The 20,411-nt window shown below is 36.4% G+C and overlaps 1 long non-coding RNA gene and 1 gene segment (V, D, J or C); one reads left to right on the top strand and one right to left on the bottom strand.

Moving 5' to 3' along the window:
* Positions 1–13,448, bottom strand: part of LOC141378436 (uncharacterized) — a 44,395-nt gene extending 30,947 nt beyond the window's left edge. Inside the window, exons 1-2 of the long non-coding RNA XR_015478727.1 lie at positions 12,269–13,448; positions 2,576–2,888 (exon numbers count right to left, since the gene is read on the bottom strand). This is a non-coding gene — a long non-coding RNA (uncharacterized LOC141378436). The remainder of the gene's footprint in view (positions 1–2,575; positions 2,889–12,268) is intronic.
* LOC147837168 (T cell receptor alpha variable 38-1-like) lies at positions 1,052–1,745 on the top strand. The segment is given in 2 exon segments: positions 1,052–1,162; positions 1,280–1,745. Coding segments are annotated over 2 exon segments (441 nt in total).
* Positions 13,449–20,411: the final 6,963 nt, after the last annotated feature.

Genomic DNA, 20,411 nt, shown 5'->3' with positions numbered 1-20,411 from the left:
TGTGTGTGTGTGTTTATACAGACAGCTTGTTATAGGCTGTCTGAACTCTGTATAGCTCGGAGGTTTTCGGTTTTGTTCTCTCCCCCGCTCGTTAGCGGGAACGGGCGCGGCACGTAGAAAACGGGGCAAATCAGGCAGCGGGACAACAAATGCTGAATATTCGCGGGAGAGGTCGGATTCGGGCTAGAACCTGGCGGGATTCAATATTTAGTCCCGCGCAGATCTCTACCACAGAGTGTCATCTGAACATGCGAATGTCCGTGTCTGGTGTGCCATGCCATGCTCTAAGCGGGTCATCCGGTGCCTCAGTCAAAGTTAATTCAGTCTGCGTGATTATTAGTCTGTGTACAAGCTCTGCACTTTATGGGAATTTTAACTAATTTTCATGTGAAGCTACACGCTTCTAAAACAGCAAACTGTGTACACGCCCCCAAAATAACACTTTTGAACACATTATAATAAAAACATCTGAACTGTGTGTTGAACTGAAACTAAACTGGCACACTCAGAAAAACCTTAAAACTAATATTAAATCATAAAAAGGGGTAAACTACGTGCCCTTTAAGCCCAATCACGCACTCAATCAGCATCTGGACCTGTATTCACAAAACATTTCATCTTACCATTAAGAATTCTTCTAAATGGCAGTAAAAATGTTTAAGAGTTATTTTAAAACCTTTTCACAACAGTGCTGAGACAATATTTATATTATAATTACCTAGCCTTGTGAAAAAAAAGAATACTTATTCCTTTAAAGCACATTAGTAGTTGTTATGAGAGTTTATTTGGTTTATTTATCCAGCAAAAATGAATATATATTCTAGACTATTATTTTTTGTGTGCTTTGGTTAAATATGGTTATTAACATAAATATTTTGAGGTATAGTTGGCCTCTTAACATGTTTAATACATTTTAGACCATTTCTTATTCAGTTTCCAAAATAACACGTTTAATGATTTTCTCCAGCAGGGGTCAGTATTTCTCTCTTCATGTAAGGGTAGATCATGTGACAGTATTCAAACATGTAAAGTAGAGCTCAGTGAGAGAAACCTTCACAGAGCTTCTGACAGCACAGTTGAGTTCATTTCTGTTCTTTTACTTCAGAGATCAAAATGTGTAGATGGACTTTCATTTCCCTGTGTTTCATTGCACATTATTATTGTAAGTACTCTTTTTCTCTGTACTTTAGAAATGGTTTGCTTACATCCAGTTTACTAAATGATTAAGTGTGCTTTCTTACTAATTCATGTCAGTGTCATTATCTATGTATTTCTCCAGTGTGTAGAGGTCAAGACAAAGTTGAACAGCCTTTAAGAGACATAACTGCAAACGAAGGAGGTCAAGTTATTATACCCTGTAATTACAGCACTACTGATACAAATCCATATCTCTTCTGGTACAAACAGCTGCCAAACAGATCACCAACATTCATTCTGAATAAACTCACTTATGGTGAAGGAACTGTTGAGGCTGATTTTAAGGAAAGATTTTCTGCAACACTGAACTCCACGGCAAAATCGGTTCCTCTGATGATCAAGGATGCACAATTGTCAGATTCTGCTGTGTATTACTGTGCTCTGAGGCCCACAGTGACAGGAAACACAACAACACTGAACAAAAACCTGACACAACTGATTTCATTCAATAAATCTACCCAAATAAGATTATGAATGTACATTTAAAAAAAATCTCTAAATATTATGGTAAGACTAATGTGGAAGACATAAGCTGTTTTAAAACTATTATTTTTCTAGTCCTTTATCACTAGACAGTTGGGTGCACTTAATGATTTCTGGCAATGAATGAACATCCATGTGTAGCTTGATAAGTCATTTTTATTATATTATTTTAATAGCAAAGATAAACAACTTGCTTATTTACTTTAAGCCATTAAAAACTAAATTAGAAATCCAAATTGCCCCCCCCCCCCCCCTCATAAAACTATAATTATAACAACATGGTATAGAAATATAAAGTAGATGTTCATTTGAAAATAAATATAGAAATAAACACCAACAAACACTATTCAATCAATGCCATTGAACTAAAGTGAATTAAAATTAAAAATGGTAAAACGAAAAAAAAAAACTTTAATGTTTTTGGGCATGGTTATTAAACTTGTTAACAATAGTGTGGTTCTTCTCTAAACTAGTGCTCGAACTGAGGGGGGATGGCATTCCCCTTATGGAAAAAAATGACAAAAAGCATCCCCTTTGTAAAAGCACCATCCCCCCTTTACCATCCCCTTTAGATTAAAAACAGTGTGTGCACTGTAAAACTTATCATGCAAATTAAATATTAAAATGATCAATTTATGGTTATTTATGACTTATAAAAAACGATGATTGACAATTTAAAACGTGTAATTGTAATATAGTATTGTTTTGTAAGTATTGTAATAAGGCACTATGCATAAGCACATTACAGTTCATTGTGTCATTTTGCAGGATTTTCAAAATGTCTAAGAGAGCCGTTCAGACGCAACTGTCACGGTTTATGGATCTGTGTGTTCCTCCTGTATGTTATGTATCTTGCCTTGTGTGTTGTCATGTGTGAGGGTGTGTGTTTGTTTACCTTTTATGTTGACAGCGTGCTATAGGATCAGCTGATGTCATCAGCTGACTTAATCTTCTTCCAGCTGGTCCTTAGTTGCCTGGCTATATATTTCCTCATGTGGTATGTTCTGGTTATCAGTCTGTTGTTTGTCTTGTTTCTGTCTGTTGTTTTCCAGAATTCTTCGTTGTTCATTGAAGTCTTCATTGTGACCGTGGCTCTCTTGTTTTGAACTTTCTTGTCTCCAGTTCACTCCAGTGATATCCTTTGTTACATTTTTCCTTTAATTGAACACTTGCAATTGGATCTTTTTCGTCTAGTGTCGTGACAGCAACTTTTAAAAAGAAGAGAACAGAAGGTATGATATTTATTACATTGTTAGTTGTCCCTTTTAATTTCATAATTTTCATAAAAATGACATGCTTAAGATTGTTAATGGTCGGTGGTTATTTAAAAAAGCATTTCCCCAAATTAAAAAAAAACTTATTTAGATGTAATTTTTTATCATTGTGTGTATAGCTACAGGACACCACCCAAACCCCAATAACATACCCCCTTTAAAATCTATTTTTTTATTCAACCACTAGATAAAACTATGGTTACATTGAAGCACTTAACAAACAAAAGATTCACTTTCCTGGCCCTTCATCAAACTTTAATTCTCAGAGACTTGTTCCTAATTAAATGCAATAACTTACAAGCCCACCATCAAACATTTCTGAATAAAAATGTCCTTCATTAAAATATGCAATAAAAGGAAAAACATGATTTTCTTTTTCCCTAAAAATGTAACTTTATTTGTAATGTTTATGACAAACCATAAGATGGCGTTATGCATCATCTCACCAAGGCTCTTAACAGAATCATTCTGCTCAATATTTAACAGAATCAATTTGCAGAGCTGTTCATCTGTCTCTTTCTTTCGTATATTAAAAAGTATATAAGTGCTTATAAGTGCTTAAGGGTTTATAATTGCTTTTATTGAGCTTAATTTGACAGTCTTCAAATATCCTCTTCATTTTAACAGCATCATCATCATCAACAAAGCAGGAAGTTTCTGAGAGACTTTAGGACTATAACTCAGAGCATCACAATCATCACAAACCCAGAGAACAGAGGATCAACACAACTGATCTGACTTCATCAACATGAACACACACTTGCTTCTGATTTTACTCATGACTTCAGGCAAGTGTCTCCTGAGCTAGGAAAACACACAATTAAGTGTAATGTGACTGAATTGATCAAATATTAATGTTCATGTTTGCAGGTTTGATGAGTGTGGATAAAATTGGGCCAGATAAAGACACAAATGTCATCAGTAAAGAAGGAGAGACTGTGACACTGAGCTGTTCATATGATACACAGAGCAGCTATGTTAGACTTTACTGGTACAGACAATATGCTGACAGGGAACCGCAGTATTTAATTTGGAAAGAGGCTCGATCATTGAGGGGTGCTGGAAACTCTTTTGACAGCCGGTTTCAGTCGACCACATCTGAAAGCTCCACTGAACTCACTGTTACTGGTGTATCTCTGTCAGTTTCAGCTCTTTATTACTGTGCTCTATTTGTTGGAGCCCAGTGATACAAGGTATATGTGAAGCTGTACAAAAACTCAAATTCATTTTCTCCTTTGAAACAAAACCACATCAAACCCACAATCTGTTTTACACAGAAACTAATAAATTATGTGGAAACACCTGCATGTGAGCGTGATAAGAAATCGTTTCCGGATATGTAGGTTAAAAATATATATACTAAAAACTAAATTAATTTCTGCTAAGTAGCATATTTGTGAAAATTGTTTTTGTAAGGTTATTTATATTATTATTATTTTGTATTTATTAGTAGTATTATTATTCATTCATTCATTCATTCTTTTCGGCTTCTTCCCTTTATTAATCAGGGGTCGACACAGTGGAATGAACCGCCAACTTATCCAGCACATGTTTTACGCAGCGGATGCCCTTCCAGCTGCGGTCAAACACTGGGAAACAACCATACACTCCTGCATTCACACTCATACACTACAAACAGTTTAGCTTATTCAATTCATGTCTTTGGACTGTGCGGGAAACTGGAGCTTCTCTGGAACATGTTGACTGCTAGTGAAGGCATACAATTAGAATACAATTGAAAATGCTAAGTATGATTCACATTCCTAAAACACCAACACAGACCCTTAAAACTAAGTCCTTCAAAACCTTCAAAAACTCTTGACTTTGTAACTAAAAATATTTTTTTATTAAATTCTGAATATAAGAAAAAAAAATAATATAGATTTTTCTTTGGAGGAAACTACTTTAAAGATTAATCACCATTCAAATTTTTGTAATACATTTATGCAACTATAAGAGGGCGATATGCACAACATATTAATCAACATATTAATATTATCAAGATTTATTTGAAGGTAATAAGCTCCTTTTGTTTTACTTCTTACAAATAACAGATATCGTATTTATAGATCTGCTTCTCGACCTCCTTTTATTGTCTTAACAACGACAATAGTATAACTATAGCTCAATTAGTGATACTCTTCAAATATGGGGCATTGTTTCTATGTTATATTGCTGTTTTTGTTTTTTTTTCATCAGCAGACATCCGGAAGTTCCTGAGTGACAGAAACTCAGAGCATCACAATCATCACAAAGCAGAGAGACTCAACACAACTGATCTGACTTCATCAACATGAACACACACTTGCTTCTGCTTTTACTCATGACTTCAGGTAAACAAATCTCTAACATAATTAACAGCAGAAATGTTTCAGATGTAAGTGTATTTTCATGTTCATGTTTGCAGGTGTGACGAATGCAGATCAGATTGGACCAAATAAGGGTGAAAATGCCATCAGTAAAGAGGGAGAGACTGCTACAATGAGCTGCTCGTATGATACAAGCAGCAGATATGTTAGCCTTTACTGGTACAGACAATATACTAACAAAGAACTTCAATATTTAATATGGAAAGATGCTCGATCATGGAGTGGTGTGGCGACTCCTGATGATCCTCGCATTCGGGCTTCAACATCAGAAACCACCAATGAACTCATTATTACTGGTGTAACTCTGTCAGATTCAGCTCTCTATTATTGTGCTCTGATAGTTGGAGCCCAGTGATACAAATTATATGAGAAGCCGTACAAAAACTTAATTTAATAGTTCTCTTTGAAGTAGAACCACAACACAACCACAATCTGTCATACACAAAAGCTTATAAATTAGGTGGAAGCACCTGTGTGACTGTGGTAAGAAATTTTATCCGGATATTTAAAACATTTCGACAGACAATGCATGTACAAGTGTATGAATTTTGACACTTAGAGAGTACATTATAATGATGTAATATTAGATAATCAGCATGGCTTGTAGGATAAAAGCAGACAGGTATACAATAGGGGTGTCACGATTTTGATTTTTAATCGAAATCGATCAAAATTTATGCTCAATTTCGATTATCAAATCAAAAAATGTTGATGCTGCCACGCCCCCATGTCACGTCAGCTTGGCTTGTTGAAACAACCGGCTTGTTGAAGTGCTTGTTAAACTGCAGAAGCAGGAGACCTGTCGACAGAGCTTAAACCCTCTCTTCTTTCAATGAAGTCGCCGGTGTGGAAGCATTTTGGATTTCCAGTAAGTTATGTTGACAACGTTTGTGTTGTCGACAAAAAAAAAAACAGTTTTGCAAGCTCTGCTATGTACGTATTACGTACGGTTCGTCCGATAGACAACACCGGCATCGCAATCCTCCGCCCGCCCCCGTTGCAAATCCTCTCGCGAAAAGTACACACTCAGGCCCTGTTTACATTGTCTTTGTTTTTAAAAGGCATTTTAGAACGACAACGATTTGACATCCACAGTGGCGTGTAGCAATTCTGAGCAGCCCTCCTTCCTCTCTACCTCTGAAAATGCACATCATGTGACCACACAGACACAGACGCACACACAGCCATCTGAGCTTGAGACAGCAGGTCCAGGCAGTCAGAGGACTGCTTCAATCTTTCACTCACTTGTACTTTGTCATTTTAGCGCACACCTCAGATACTGTTGGCTGGTTCCTGTTGGTTGTGCGTCTTTTTTACCGACGCTATTATAACGACCCAGATCACTGCCTATTCACGAGTCCCGCAGAAAAAAGTGATTGACAGGTGGTAATTATGTGTGTATCTTGCCTTTATTCATTTACTATATGATTTGTTTATGGGTAAAACAAAGACCATGCAGGTCAGGTAGTTTAAACGGTAGGCTACAAATAATTAATTGGTCATTAATTAATTATTCATAATCGAAAATCTAATCGAATAGTGCCTTTAGAATCGAAAATGTAATCGAATCGAGGATTTGGAGGATCGTGACACCCTTAGTATACAAGGACAATCCAAAAGGGTAAACGAAGTAACAGGCGAAGCGGTCGAGGCAGATGGTAAACAATCTTAAAACGGTGTAAACAAACAACAGGTGAAAACACGGCTAGACAAGGCAGTGAAAATGCTTCATAATGATCACTACAAGGAAATAAGACTCAGCCCTGGATGTGTGTGAGTGGTGTATATTGTTCATGTAATCAGTGATGATGTCCTTCAGCTGTGTCTGTAATAAGGAAATGATGAACTGAAACCGGTGTGACAGCAGGCCATGATGGGATTTGTAGTTTGGCAGAATGACAGGGAGATCACAACACATACCAATTTCTGTGTAAAAACAAATTAAAATACTTTAAAGTAATTTTTACCCACATGTAATTTGACTCAATCTCAGATCAAATTTGTCATTTGGACTGGTTATTTAATAAATATACATCTGTGACAATTCACCACACAAAGACAAATGACTAAAATCAACATTTATGGTCGACACCTCTTGTTGTGTTAATACAGAATGAACTCTTAGTGAATAAAGATGCAAATACACAGCAGCATTTCACAGACAGCAGGAAGTTGTTTAATGCTAAAGACTGAATAGGAAATAGTTACAGTAAATGTGACCCACAGACTGGAAAAACAAGCACTGACAGCACTAACATAAACTCATGCCATTATTAAACATGATAGATAAGGTTTAATTTATGTCATGTCATATGGTAAAGCACCTAATCATATTGATGTTGACTAATCAAAAGCAAGTTTCATTACACAAAGCAGGAAGTTCAGTTAGTATGTGTGAAGCTGCAGAGACTACTACAGTACCACAGATCTACAACTCAGAGAACATCTATACACACACCTGATCTGAATGCAGACATGGAGAAACAACTGATGCTCATTTTAATTCTGACTCCAGGTACAATAGCACTCTTGATTCATCACAGTGGGGTTAATGAGATATGCTGAGATCATTTTGTTTGAAACAGTGAGAAATAACATTTCTTTGTTTCAGGTGTGATGACTGCAGACCAGATTAGGCCAAATAAAGATTCCACAGTCATAAAGGAAGGAGAGACTGTGGCCCTCAGCTGCTCGTATGAAAGCAGCAATTATGTTAGGCTTTACTGGTACAGACAGCATCTCAATGGAGAACCTCAGTATTTAATACATTCTGCAGGTTCAAATATTGGAAGGTTTCAAATCGCTAAATCGGACTCATCTACTGAACTCACTATTAACAGTGCATCTCTGTCAGATTCAGCTCTTTATTATTGTGCTCTACGAGTTGGTGCCCAGTGATACAAAGTATATGAGAAGCCGTACAAAAACTCTAATTTCATTTCCCCTTTTGATGTAAAACCACATCAAAACCACAATCTATAATTCACACAAATATGTGCACACTTGTTGAAACACCTGTATGTGGTTAGTGATTCAATGTATTTGCTGAAAGCTGCGGGAGAAAGGAGAGAAAAAAGTGAAAGACGAAAACAAACAAAATAAACAAAACCATCTTTGATGGATGAGGACATACTTTACTGTATATCACAGACAATATTATTGGACTATAAACAAAAATCGATCAAAGATAATTGATTTATGTCCAGAAAACAAAGAAAACAATAAAGTTAACATTATATTGTTTTATACAATTTCTTCTTTTAGAACACAAACATAGCACAATCATTTTAAGAGCATTTTGACATTGTCGTGGTTTTCGGTTTTTCTCTTAAATAACTCAAACTCAGTCTGGAGGTTATGAATATCAGAAGAGTATACTTTGCTGTCGACAACAAAGGAGATTTTTCAGGAGACCCCCAGTAGCATTCTCTGCCTGAAAATTCTGTCTCACTGATGTTCTGGCCTGCTTATATAGGGCCTACTCTTTTGCAGCTGTTTTTCCACATTGTTCTATATTTGTCACACAAGATCCCACCTAGTTTTAACCCCTGACCCAAACCTGATAACCATATATCTTATCCATCCATACTTAACTGTTTCCACATGTGTTGCTTTATTCTCATCCATTTCCTGTGACACCTAAGTTGTTTACTCAGGCTTTCTCCCGCTCTCTTCTCATCCATTTCTTATGACCCTTAGTTGTTTACTCAGGCCATCTCCCCTTTCTCACTCTATATAGTACCTTAATTCTTCTAATGGTATGCAAGTCCACAAGCAGACCACACACACACACAACCCGAAAATACAGATCAACCTCACACCCCAAAGAGCACAAAATCCACCTCAACTTCTAGAATTAGTTTAATAAGACTGAAAGCAGGGTTCAGAGCTTTAATCAACATTACTTTATACAGGCAAAAGTTTTGAGTCACCGCTCCAAATGATAACCAATGATACCACTAAGACGTCTATTAGATGTTGGCTTTTGGTTGCCATATACTGAACCTGATGAATAAACGTCATTATTAGATTTCACTATGATGTTGGTTTAAGATGTGGGCTCGACATTGGATTTGGGTCACTTTCCAACACAACCTGAAATCAACAAAATATTAACATCACTTCACGTCGCTATTGGGCATCAAAATAACATTGTTCTCAGATGCTGGTGACCTAAATCTAACCTAATATTAACGTCTTTTGAAGTTGTCTGTGTTTTTTAGAACATGTTGAGGGAAAACATTACAATATTACAACTATTACAATAAGTTTAAACTGCTGGTGAAGGTATACAACCAGAATACAGCTAGAAGATGCACAGAATGATTCACATTCACAAAACAACAACACGGACACTGAGAACTGTCTGATGGAAAACTTTCAAAGACTCTTGACTTTGTAACTAATGCTAATTTTTTATATATTCTGAAAGTTAAAGTGTAATTGCTGTAATAAGCATGCATAAATACAACTTTTAAACTAAAACATGCAAGAAAGAAAGAAAAAATCATGCCAATTGTTCTTAAGGAAACAACTTTTAAAGATTATCCATCATTCAAATTTTTGTAATACATTTACGCAACCAAAAGAGGGCGATATGCACAACATATTAATATTATCAAGGTTTATTAGCACATCATAAGCTCCTCCCTTCTTATTTATTTTGTACAAATAACAGGTATTGTATTTATGGATCTGCTTCTCGACCTCCTTTTATTGTCAATACAACAACTATAAGTTTGACTCATTGATTTATCGATAGTAACAGTTGTGCTCTGCAAGCTCAATTAGTGATACTCTTTAAATATGGGGCTTTATTTATATATTATATTGCTGTATTTTTCCATCAACAGACAGCAGGAAGTTCCTGAGTGACAGAAACTCAGAGCATCACAATCATCACAAAGCAGAGAGACTCAACACAACTGATCTGACTTCATCAACATGAACACACACTTGCTTCTGCTTTTACTCATGACTTCAGGTAAACAAATCTCTAACATAATTAACAGCAGAAATGTTTCAGATGTAAGTGTATTTTCATGTTCATGTTTGCAGGTGTGACGAATGCAGATCAGATTGGACCAAATAAGGGTGAAAATGCCATCAGTAAAGAGGGAGAGACTGCTACAATGAGCTGCTCGTATGATACAAGCAGCAGATATGTTAGCCTTTACTGGTACAGACAATATACTAACAAAGAACTTCAATATTTAATATGGAAAGATGCTCGATCATGGAGTGGTGTGGCGACTCCTGATGATCCTCGCATTCGGTCTACAACATCAGAAACGTCCACTGAACTCATTATTACTGGTGTAACTCTGTCAGATTCAGCTCTCTATTATTGTGCTCTGATAGTTGGAGCCCAGTGTTACAAAGTATATGAGAAGCCGTACAAAAACTTAATTTAATAGTTCTCTTTGAAGTAGAACCACAACACAACCACAATCTGTCATACACAGAAACTTATAAATTAAGTAGAAGCACCTGTGTGACTGTGGTAACAAATTTTATCTGCATATTTTAAAAAGTTCAACAGATGATGCATGTACAAGTGTATGAATTTTAAAACTAAGTACATTTTAATACAAAATAGTTCCAGCATTACTTGCCCATTTTATATGTGAAAAAGATGCTAAGTGTACAACACTTGATAATCACTGAAAATCTGTAAATTCTTAACAATTTACTCATCAAGCCACACTGAATTATTTATTTATTTTTTAGAGATTAACCATATACAGTAGGGTTATGTAAATGCAGAAAGAAAAGTTTAAAGCCGAAATATAAAGAGATATTAAGATTTAAAGCTAAATAAATGAATAAGCAAAAGCTAATAATTTAGGTGGAAGCAACTGTGTGACTGTAGTAGGGCATTTTATTTAACAGATGTTGATTTACTTCCAGAGTACATTAAAATGAATGTCAGTTAATCATCATGGCTCTTAGGATATAAGGCAACACAATACATAGTTCCAGCAGACTGAATATGTGAAAATTTATATGTGAAAAATTGTATGTGAACGTTTTATGTATATATGCCAACATTGGTTGCTAGTCACTGAAAATCAGAAATTTTAACAGTTGACTCCTGAGGCCACACTGAATTTTTATTCATGTATTTCGCTTTAGAAATGAACCATAGGGCCATGAAAATACAAGAAGAAAAGTTGAAAAGCTAAAATATAAAAAGATATGAATGAAGATATATTTATAGTCACCTAACTAGCAACAGAAATATAATACATTTAATTCAATAGAGTTCTCAAAAATAAAAATTGCAGAATTCATTTTAACCAAATGTTTCTTTAGATTTTTCCTGTTTATTAAAATTTATTTAATGTTTCTCCTAAAATTGGGTGTAAACATTTTTGGACCGTTATCTTTGTTAGATTAGTCATTTTTTTTCTTTGATGCTAACTAATCTAATATTTATACACAATGATTTTATTGTAAAGCATCATAAAATATTAATAATTTATTAATATAAACATATTAATTTAAATGAGAGATCAGTGAGGGGTGTACTTATTTATGCTAACAAACAGACAAATTTATGTGTAAAAACAAATTAAAACATCCACATGTAATGTGTCTCTCAGGTGGACGTTATCATTTTGACTCCTTTAATGAATATACACACATGACAATTCACCACACAAAGAAAAAAAAAAATCTGCATTTTTGGACAAAAAAATAGGCTTGTGGTGTTTCACAGAATAAACTCAATGTGGAAAAAAGTTGCACTCAGCACGTAAGCTTGCGCTGTAGAATAGAATGAGTGCAGATGTGATACAGACTGTGTACAACAGTTCAGTGAAGTTAATAATGTGACATATTATAGAAGTAATAAATTTCAGCTTTTGCTCAGTTTTGCTCGGTCTTGAAGCAATATAGGGCTGATTTACACATCTGCGTGGAGTGATTGTCGTATACTTCTACGTCCTGTTTGTGTAGCTTTGCAGTAACACTTCTGACACGCTAGCTGGCATGTAGATTCTTATGTTTCACTGTGTTGAGTTTCTTCGCAGGTGCTTTGTTTTTTCTAAATACTACAAATAGCTAGAACTCGCTCATTCAGTGACAGGACTCTTGTAAACACTTGCTCCATCGGGCTCGCAGCTCTCAGCACCACCCATGCTCATCACCGCTACCAAGCAGACTAATCACAGAGCTTGCACTACACATTGTTGTGATGTGTAGTAACATTTTTTGAGAGGCTGTGCCATTTTATTGAGTTTTAATGAGCATTTTTTTTCCCTTAAGTTGAAAAGTTTTTTATTATTATATTTTTGTACCTTTTTGGAAATTTTGACTCATGAAAATAAAAATTTATGAGAAATCAATAAATAGTCGAATGATTTAAAAAATGTATTAAATGTTTTTTTTAAACAAAGGAAAAAGGGTTAAGATCATATATTTCAGAATGTTTGAATGTTCACAACAGGTTTTTGTCTTCCCTTGTTCTGCATTAATGGTTATTGATCACCGCTGTGTTTTTGTCAATTAAGTAAAAAGATTTTGAAGGAGTGTTTGGAAACAGCATTGTTTCATTTACACCACTGCTATGAATGTAAGCATTTGCTGCTTCTCTGAGTCAAAGTCCCTTTTAAGGCAAGTCATTACACTCTGTGGCCATCTTTGAAACACCTCTCGTACTGTGTGCTCAGGCATTCTGTTTGAATGGGGAAACATCAAATTCTCCAAAATTGCTTGCCAAGCTTAAGATTGTATTTCATATTAGGAATCAGCAATACAAGTAAACAGAAGCAGCTGTGTCTTTAGTTTCATTTCTAAACATCCAAATCACGATCAAAATCTGCTGAAACTCACGTCTGGTCTGAACCCCTCCCCCAGAGTTTTGTCAGTCTGTAGCAATCGATAATTGGCTTCTGTAATAAAAGGCTGGGCTTTATGCATCATATTGACAGTTACACTTTTCCCCATTCAAAAAGATACAAGTGAAACGTCATGTGTATTCTGCAGTCAATTCAATTCAAAACAATATTGCTTCAATATGCTTTATCAGCATGACAAATGTTACAAATGCCAAAGCATTTATAAAGTTTACATAAAAAAGTAACATACATATATAATAAAAAATTATATTATAATTATTATATATGATATTTATATATAATAATCAAATAAAATATAAATAATATAACATATTATTCAATATATCATATTCTATAGTCATAGTTCAGAAGTGTCACTCAGAGGAGCTCAGCAGAATGTGTGATGTCATAAACAGAATTCTGTTCTGGAATACAGAAACTGCAGTTCACATTCTAAACTGTTGTTGGTGTTTGAGTGGTCGAGTGATTGAGAGCTACTTCTGTGACTTACTGACCAACTCATTTTCAGCCTTCAGTGTTCAGGATGGCTCTGTTCAGCAGTGCATTTAAAAAGCTGTTTGACTGTTTTATCCCTTTCTGGCATCGAAGGGAGACACAGCAATGTGCAGCTCAAGAACTGGCGGCAGTAAATAAATGTTCAGAGAGCGAGGCCTGCAACTTCACTGCTAATCCCAACAAGTGCAGGAAGAAACGCCGCAAGGGGGCTAAAAGAGAGGTCAAAGCCCTGCAGACTCCTGCCAGACCCTCTGTCTTAAAGCCCATAAAGAGAAAACCCCCAAAGCTTCCCAGTGACTCCGGAGACTTCATCCTTCCAGCCGCTCGATTCAAGCCCCTGCCGCCAGTGAAAAGACCACAGATGTGTGCTGTGGAAGGATCTGAGCAAGAGTTTGTCCTGCCTGGGTGTCCTTTTAATATGGACCCTCCCAAACTGCTGGCTGTTCCTCCACGTCCTGTTCCTGCACCAGATGAGCTGTTCTCTCACCAATCCTCCTCAGTGAGTCCTCTGAGACCCATTCCTGTGGGAGGACCTGAGCATGAGTTTGTCTTTCCTGGGTGTCCTATTCAAGTGCATCCTCCTAAACAGCTGGCTGTTTATCCACGTCCTGTTCCTGCACCAGATAAACTGTTCCTCACAGTGTGTCCTATTCCTCCTCCTCGTGCTCCTCTGAGATCAGTGTGTTCTCTCAGCTCACTGCAGTCTCAGTCTTCAGGTTCTGCCTGGTCTGTATCTGCTTCAGAGCTCATGTTTTCAGATACTGAGGATGAGGAAAGCGAGTTTGGGGAGACCATACAGACCTTCCTCGAGCCTGAAAGATGCCAAAGACAGATGATTGCCTGGAAAGAGGAGGAGGAGGAGGAGGAGGTGCTGGATGATGAATCATGGACGAGTGAAGTGTTTGAGTTTGAGGACCTCAGTGAAGCTGGACACTCTGAGGCTGAACATGATATGACCTCTCTGTTCTGCGTGTCTCCTGCTGATGGGGCTGAGAGCAAGCTCAGTGAAAACGTCCCGGAGCAGCCAAAGACCAAAAGAAAAGTGCAGATGAATCTGTTCACCTGGGCAGAGAGGAAGGTGAAGGGAATGTGGAGAGGAATCTCCAGAAGGAGAGGGAGAGGAGAGAAAGAGAGCTGCTGCACCAGCATAACAGAAATGATCCTAAACTGAAGCACCTGTGGATCAACAAACACAACCACAACAACAGATGGTGCTGATGCTGATCATCGTCCCTCCCCATAATATCCCACTCATCCTTTACCCACTGCACAATCCTGCCTGTAAATAAACATGTGCAATGGCTGAAAGATCTGTGTCTCTTCTTGTGTTTTATATAATATAAGATTAAAACATGATATAAAGAACATGTTCAGCATACACAGAATTATTTTAATCCTTTCCTAAATCTTTGTATTTACTCTGTGAAAGACACTAAAACCATGTAAATGCTAATGTTAACTTACAAACAGCAGTGTGTGTAATGAAACATGGTTTAAAAACAAACAGCGGCTAGTACGATAATGCAAGTCAGCGTTTGCGAGGGTGACGTCTCTTGTCAAAGGCAGATAGAATGACGATGGTAAAGAGAAACAAATATTTCACCTGAGTGGACACGATAATACTCATTGCAACAAATGCGACAAGTTGTTTTTTTTTGTAAAAGCAGAAAACAGAAGCAATCTGGCTACACATCTTTCAAAAGTGCATTAACTGAAGACAGACAAATGCAGAGTTTTCAACTCCCTACAGTAGCTACTAATGTTACATCCTCCACATCCTCAGTTATGTATGCTATCAGTCATGAAGAAATTAGTTTGATATTAATAGTTTAATAAACACACACTTTCTTTACGTTACATTGAAAATAGTATTTTTTTTTTCAGCAGTAGCCTAAATAAATCTTAAATAGGGATGCTCTGATCAGGATTTGTGCAGACGATACAGAGTACCAATTCTTTGTCATGGTGATCAGTCGATACAGAGTACCGATTCTGATATCGCCATTTACCTCCTCACGTGTTGTTTCTGCTGTAGGCTATATACAGGAGCGCGAGTGAGTCGTCCCCTGCTTGTAATCTCAAAAACACCTGCGATCAGTTTATGAAATCCACCATATTGGTGAGTACCAATCGAGTTATTAATTGTGACTATCAGCTGATACTGATGTTTGGACGATCGAACGGAGCATCCCTAATCTTAAACATTAAAAATGCCATTATATTCCTGTATTTACAAAGAAATTTTTAATAACAAACTGCTTATTTAGAATTATAAATTTAATTATTACATTGCAAGAGGTTCCAAAACTGCATTACTTTCAATCCCAAACAGTTAACGTATTTATGTGAATGTGTTAATGATAAATCATAAACTCTCCCAGAGATGGGTTGCAGCTGGAAGGGCATCCGCTGTGTAAAATGCAATGCTGGATAAGTTGGCGTTTCATTCCGCTGTGGTGACCCCAGATTAATAAGGGGACTAAGCCTAAAAGAAAATTAACAAATGAATGAATGAATGAATCATTACACATTCACATTAGCCACAGCTGATCATTTAACTGCATTTGCAACTCAAAGAGGGCATTTTCAACTGTAGGGAGCACAATAAGCCAAGAAAGGTCCGACTTCTGCCAGGAAAGGCAAACATGTTGATTTTTCTCCAGAACAATGGTCATTTGCAGCCTAACATGCTCCAACTATGTTCCTTTAAACCATTGTACATTCTTTTACAAAAAATAAAGATTTATTTGTTTTACAATTATTGCTTTTATGTCATTTTGCATTACAATAGTAATAATACAATTAATAATAATAAAATAAAAAGTTTTGTTAATTCTGTTTAATTTGTTTTGTTATGTTTTATTTTTTAAAAAGTACAAAAATTACTGTGAAGTACTGTTAAAGTACTAAACTGATAAGTAGTATTGATTAAAGTAGTAATAACATTCAAAGCTTAACAATACCCATACCTGTTGCTAATATTTAAACAAATTTAAAAATTTTGAAATCTCATCACCATTTCAACTGAACAATACTTAACTGAGCTCCCTCTACCAACCTTTATTATTTTTGTATGATGAAAAGCAACTATGTTAGGTGCTGTAATATTAAACTGAAAAAACTGTGGAAACCAAACATGTAAAATACCTTAAAGTTACTATCGTTACAGCTGATTCAATCATCCAGTTTCAGCAACAAACCATGTTCTATTACACACACTGAACAATAATAATGATAATTTCCTTTATTTTATGTGGTTGAAGTTTCTGAAACGTACCGTGTGTGTGTGTGTGTGTGTGTGTGTGTGTGTGTGTGTGTGTGTGTGTGTGTGTGTACACATACAGAATGATTTTTAATGTTAATTGGTTTCAAATGAATGACTGAACTATAGAAATGTACCACAGGAGGGCAGCATCTCTCAAAAGAGCAATAAACAGTCTGAAGCAGAGACCAACATGAAGACTTGATATATCAAGAAAACAGCAGCGGAGATGAAACTGAGCTACAGTAAATACCGACACATTTACTACAACAATTTCTACATCTCAGCAATGACAACACTGCTGATTATTATTCTTTTCTTCAAAGTACAGGACTTTGGTAAGAAAGGCATGGTTTCCGCTACATTCATTATTCCATGGTGGGGCGCCACATCAAAATTGATATTGATCCAGGATGATGTGTATACAGTTATAAAGTACACTGTTCCCTTTGAAGATTTACCTGACATATCCTCGGGAGTCTGTTTTCCATATCAAACTTGCGAAGTCTGAACTTACAAGGAGAGGATGCAGGACTGAACTGTGTGTGTTAGGCTACTAAATATTGAGGAAAAGCCACAATCAGAGAAGCGAATGTCTGCAGCCCCGCCTCCGTTTTCAGATGTCTTTGTTTTCCCCCATCCACAATGAGACGGAGCAGCAGCGTTTTAGAATGAAATGGCCTCTCAAGTGTTTCACCGTTTTCGGCGCTCAAAAACTTAGACGTAGTGTGGACGGATGGCGTAACGTAGCAAAACTTAAGCACTTTCAAACTATAACGCATTAGTGTCAACGGGAACTAAAAGAGACACAGAATGTGCTTAAATATCATATTCTCTTTGGTGATCCCCCCTTCCTCTTTTTTGTTTTTGTTTTACACAACCCGTTCTTCATATGTTTTAATTGATTTTCATCATACAATAAATATTAAAGGTCAGTAGAAGGAGATCTATAGCTTATGATCTATACAAAACAACTCAACAGTAGAATAAGTACAACTGTAAGTAAATGAAGTAAACGTCTTTAACTTAAACATTGACTTAATTGGACATCTTTAAATCATCATATATGAGCTATAATCATCAATAAAAAAATGAAACAATGGATTCTGCTGTATATGCTCACTTTACTGACAATAGTTCAAAAATAGGCAAGACATTAAATAGACAGAATTCACACAGGTAGTCATTCATTCCTTTCTGTTTGAAAAGAAGTCTAGTTTTTGTCTATTGTTTGATGTGACGTCTTTTAGATTTTCATTGATTTCCATACATGAACAATGTTGATCTGGATCAGAAATGCTCTTTTAATGCATTCTCAGTAAAATAAGTTAAACGGTTAAATGTAACTAATTAATACTGTATCTATAACAATATCTCCTGACATACTAAAGTACTCAAGATTCAGTTAATGAGCTGCACTGCACTTACAGCACCAGTGATCAATACACATCAATACACAAGTTTTTTCTCCCTGTTGTTATAAATTGAAATGAGTGGAGCAGTGGGTGGAGTTTATTCACACTGCTGAGAGAGAAAGAGTTCAGTCAAACACTGTTTCTGCATCACTGACTCTATGAAGACAACATGTTTCTCTTCACCTGCATAATAATACAGCTTTACATGGGTAAGAGATATTCAGTCAATCCATGTTTTTTATTAGAAAAAAGAACAACTAAAAAAACTGCAAAAATATTTGAGGCTTTGCATATCTATTTCTAATTAATTGAGACCTTTTTTCCTCACAGGAACTGCAATTGCAGATGAAATACAGCCCCTGTCTTCAGACAAACGTGTAGCTAAAGGCGAAAATGTGACTCTGTCCTGTAATTACAGCACCACTGTCACTGTTGACTCTCTCCAGTGGTATCGTCAGTATTCCGGAGCCAAACCTGAGTTTTTACTTTCTCTAAATGAATATTCAAACAGCTCTAAGCTTGATCTTCGTCTGGTTTCAAACGCTGTAAAAGCACTGAAGCGTGTGGATCTGCTGCTCTCCTCTGCTGCAGTATCAGACTCTGCTGTGTATTACTGTGCTCTGCAGCCCACAGTCACGGGAAACACACAAATACTGAACAAAAACCTAAACACAGAATTAAGTCTGTAATAAACAACGTGATCACATACTGTAGTAAACTGCTCTCAACATATGTTCAGGAGAAAACACGCAAAATGTTTGCTGGTACTTTTGTATTTAAGAGCACTTCATAATAATTGTATGAAAACATGATCCATTCATTTTCAGAAGCAGACCACTGGACAGCCCAATTTATGATGATGGTTTATAATGTTCCATCTGAATATGTGTTATGATCACCAGTAGGGCGGTAACGATACACGATATGAAATCGAAATTGCGACACTCAGATCTACGATCCTGTGTCGCGGTGTGATAAGGGAGAATCGCGACACACCCCATGACTTTCCGATAACGTCACGCGTGCCTGCAAAAGTTGAGCTAGTTGAAGAAGAACGTGAGGAAAACTTTTTTTTCCCGCTCGACATTACGAGCACTGCTCCGTTTAAGCCAGGGGTCTCAAACTCAATTTAACTGGGGGCCGCGGGAGGCAAAGTCTGGGTGAGGCTGGGCCACATAAGGGATTTCACAAAAAAAAGTCCTCAAATGTCATTATTAACAGTTTTAATTATTTCTTCTGAACATGAAGTGTCCTGAACATTAATAGAACATTGAGTGAAGATTATGAACAGTTCTTCTGAACATGGCATCTTTTGCCTACTCCTTACTGCCAGAGACTTGACAGCGCTTCTTCTCACAAATGTGAACCACATTTGCCTTTAGAGCGGAAGCAGTTGAGACCCTCAGTATGGCTTGAAGATGATCATCATTAAGTCTAGACCTGTACTTTGACTTATTGAAGTCCTAGGGAAAAAAGTGGGGGAACTTACTCAAAACTTCCATTCCCTCACCTAAAAAAAAGGCGTATATATGTATAAATAAAACACCCCCACCCCACTCCAGTCACATCAGTCTGTACCAGTCTGTATCTACCTATAATATATATAAGACAGGGCTCGAAATTAACTTTTTTACTTGGTAGCACCGGTGCTCCCAACTTCAAATATTTTGGAGCACCAAAATAAATTTAGGAGCACCAGAAAAAATTTAGGAGCACCCACCAAAAATGATTGAGCACCGCTGCAAATTGCTTTTTAAGGAATTTATTGTATTTTAAAACAACATCAATAGGACTGACAAAAACCAGAAACAACTATCTAACTAATGCTGCGAAGACATTGATATTTGTGTGCAATAATTCCAAAATGAATGTCTAATAATTAGGCTATAGAATATTAGTGATGATAAAAATGACAATAATAGTAACAATGAATTACATTTCTCATTATGATACTGCCTTGAATGTGCATGAATGTAGGTTATCTGCTATAAAAAGTCTGTTACTTTATGAAAAATAATTGTATAGTTTGCATCAAACAAAAATTAAGCATTGCA

This window comes from Danio rerio, chromosome 2 (genome assembly GCF_052040795.2).
Source record: "Danio rerio strain M-AB ecotype USA chromosome 2, GRCz13ab, whole genome shotgun sequence".
NCBI classification, from domain to species: Eukaryota; Metazoa; Chordata; class Actinopteri; order Cypriniformes; family Danionidae; genus Danio; species Danio rerio.
The sequence above is the reverse complement of the archived record's forward strand: the minus strand, read 5'-3'. Positions and strand labels throughout refer to the sequence as shown.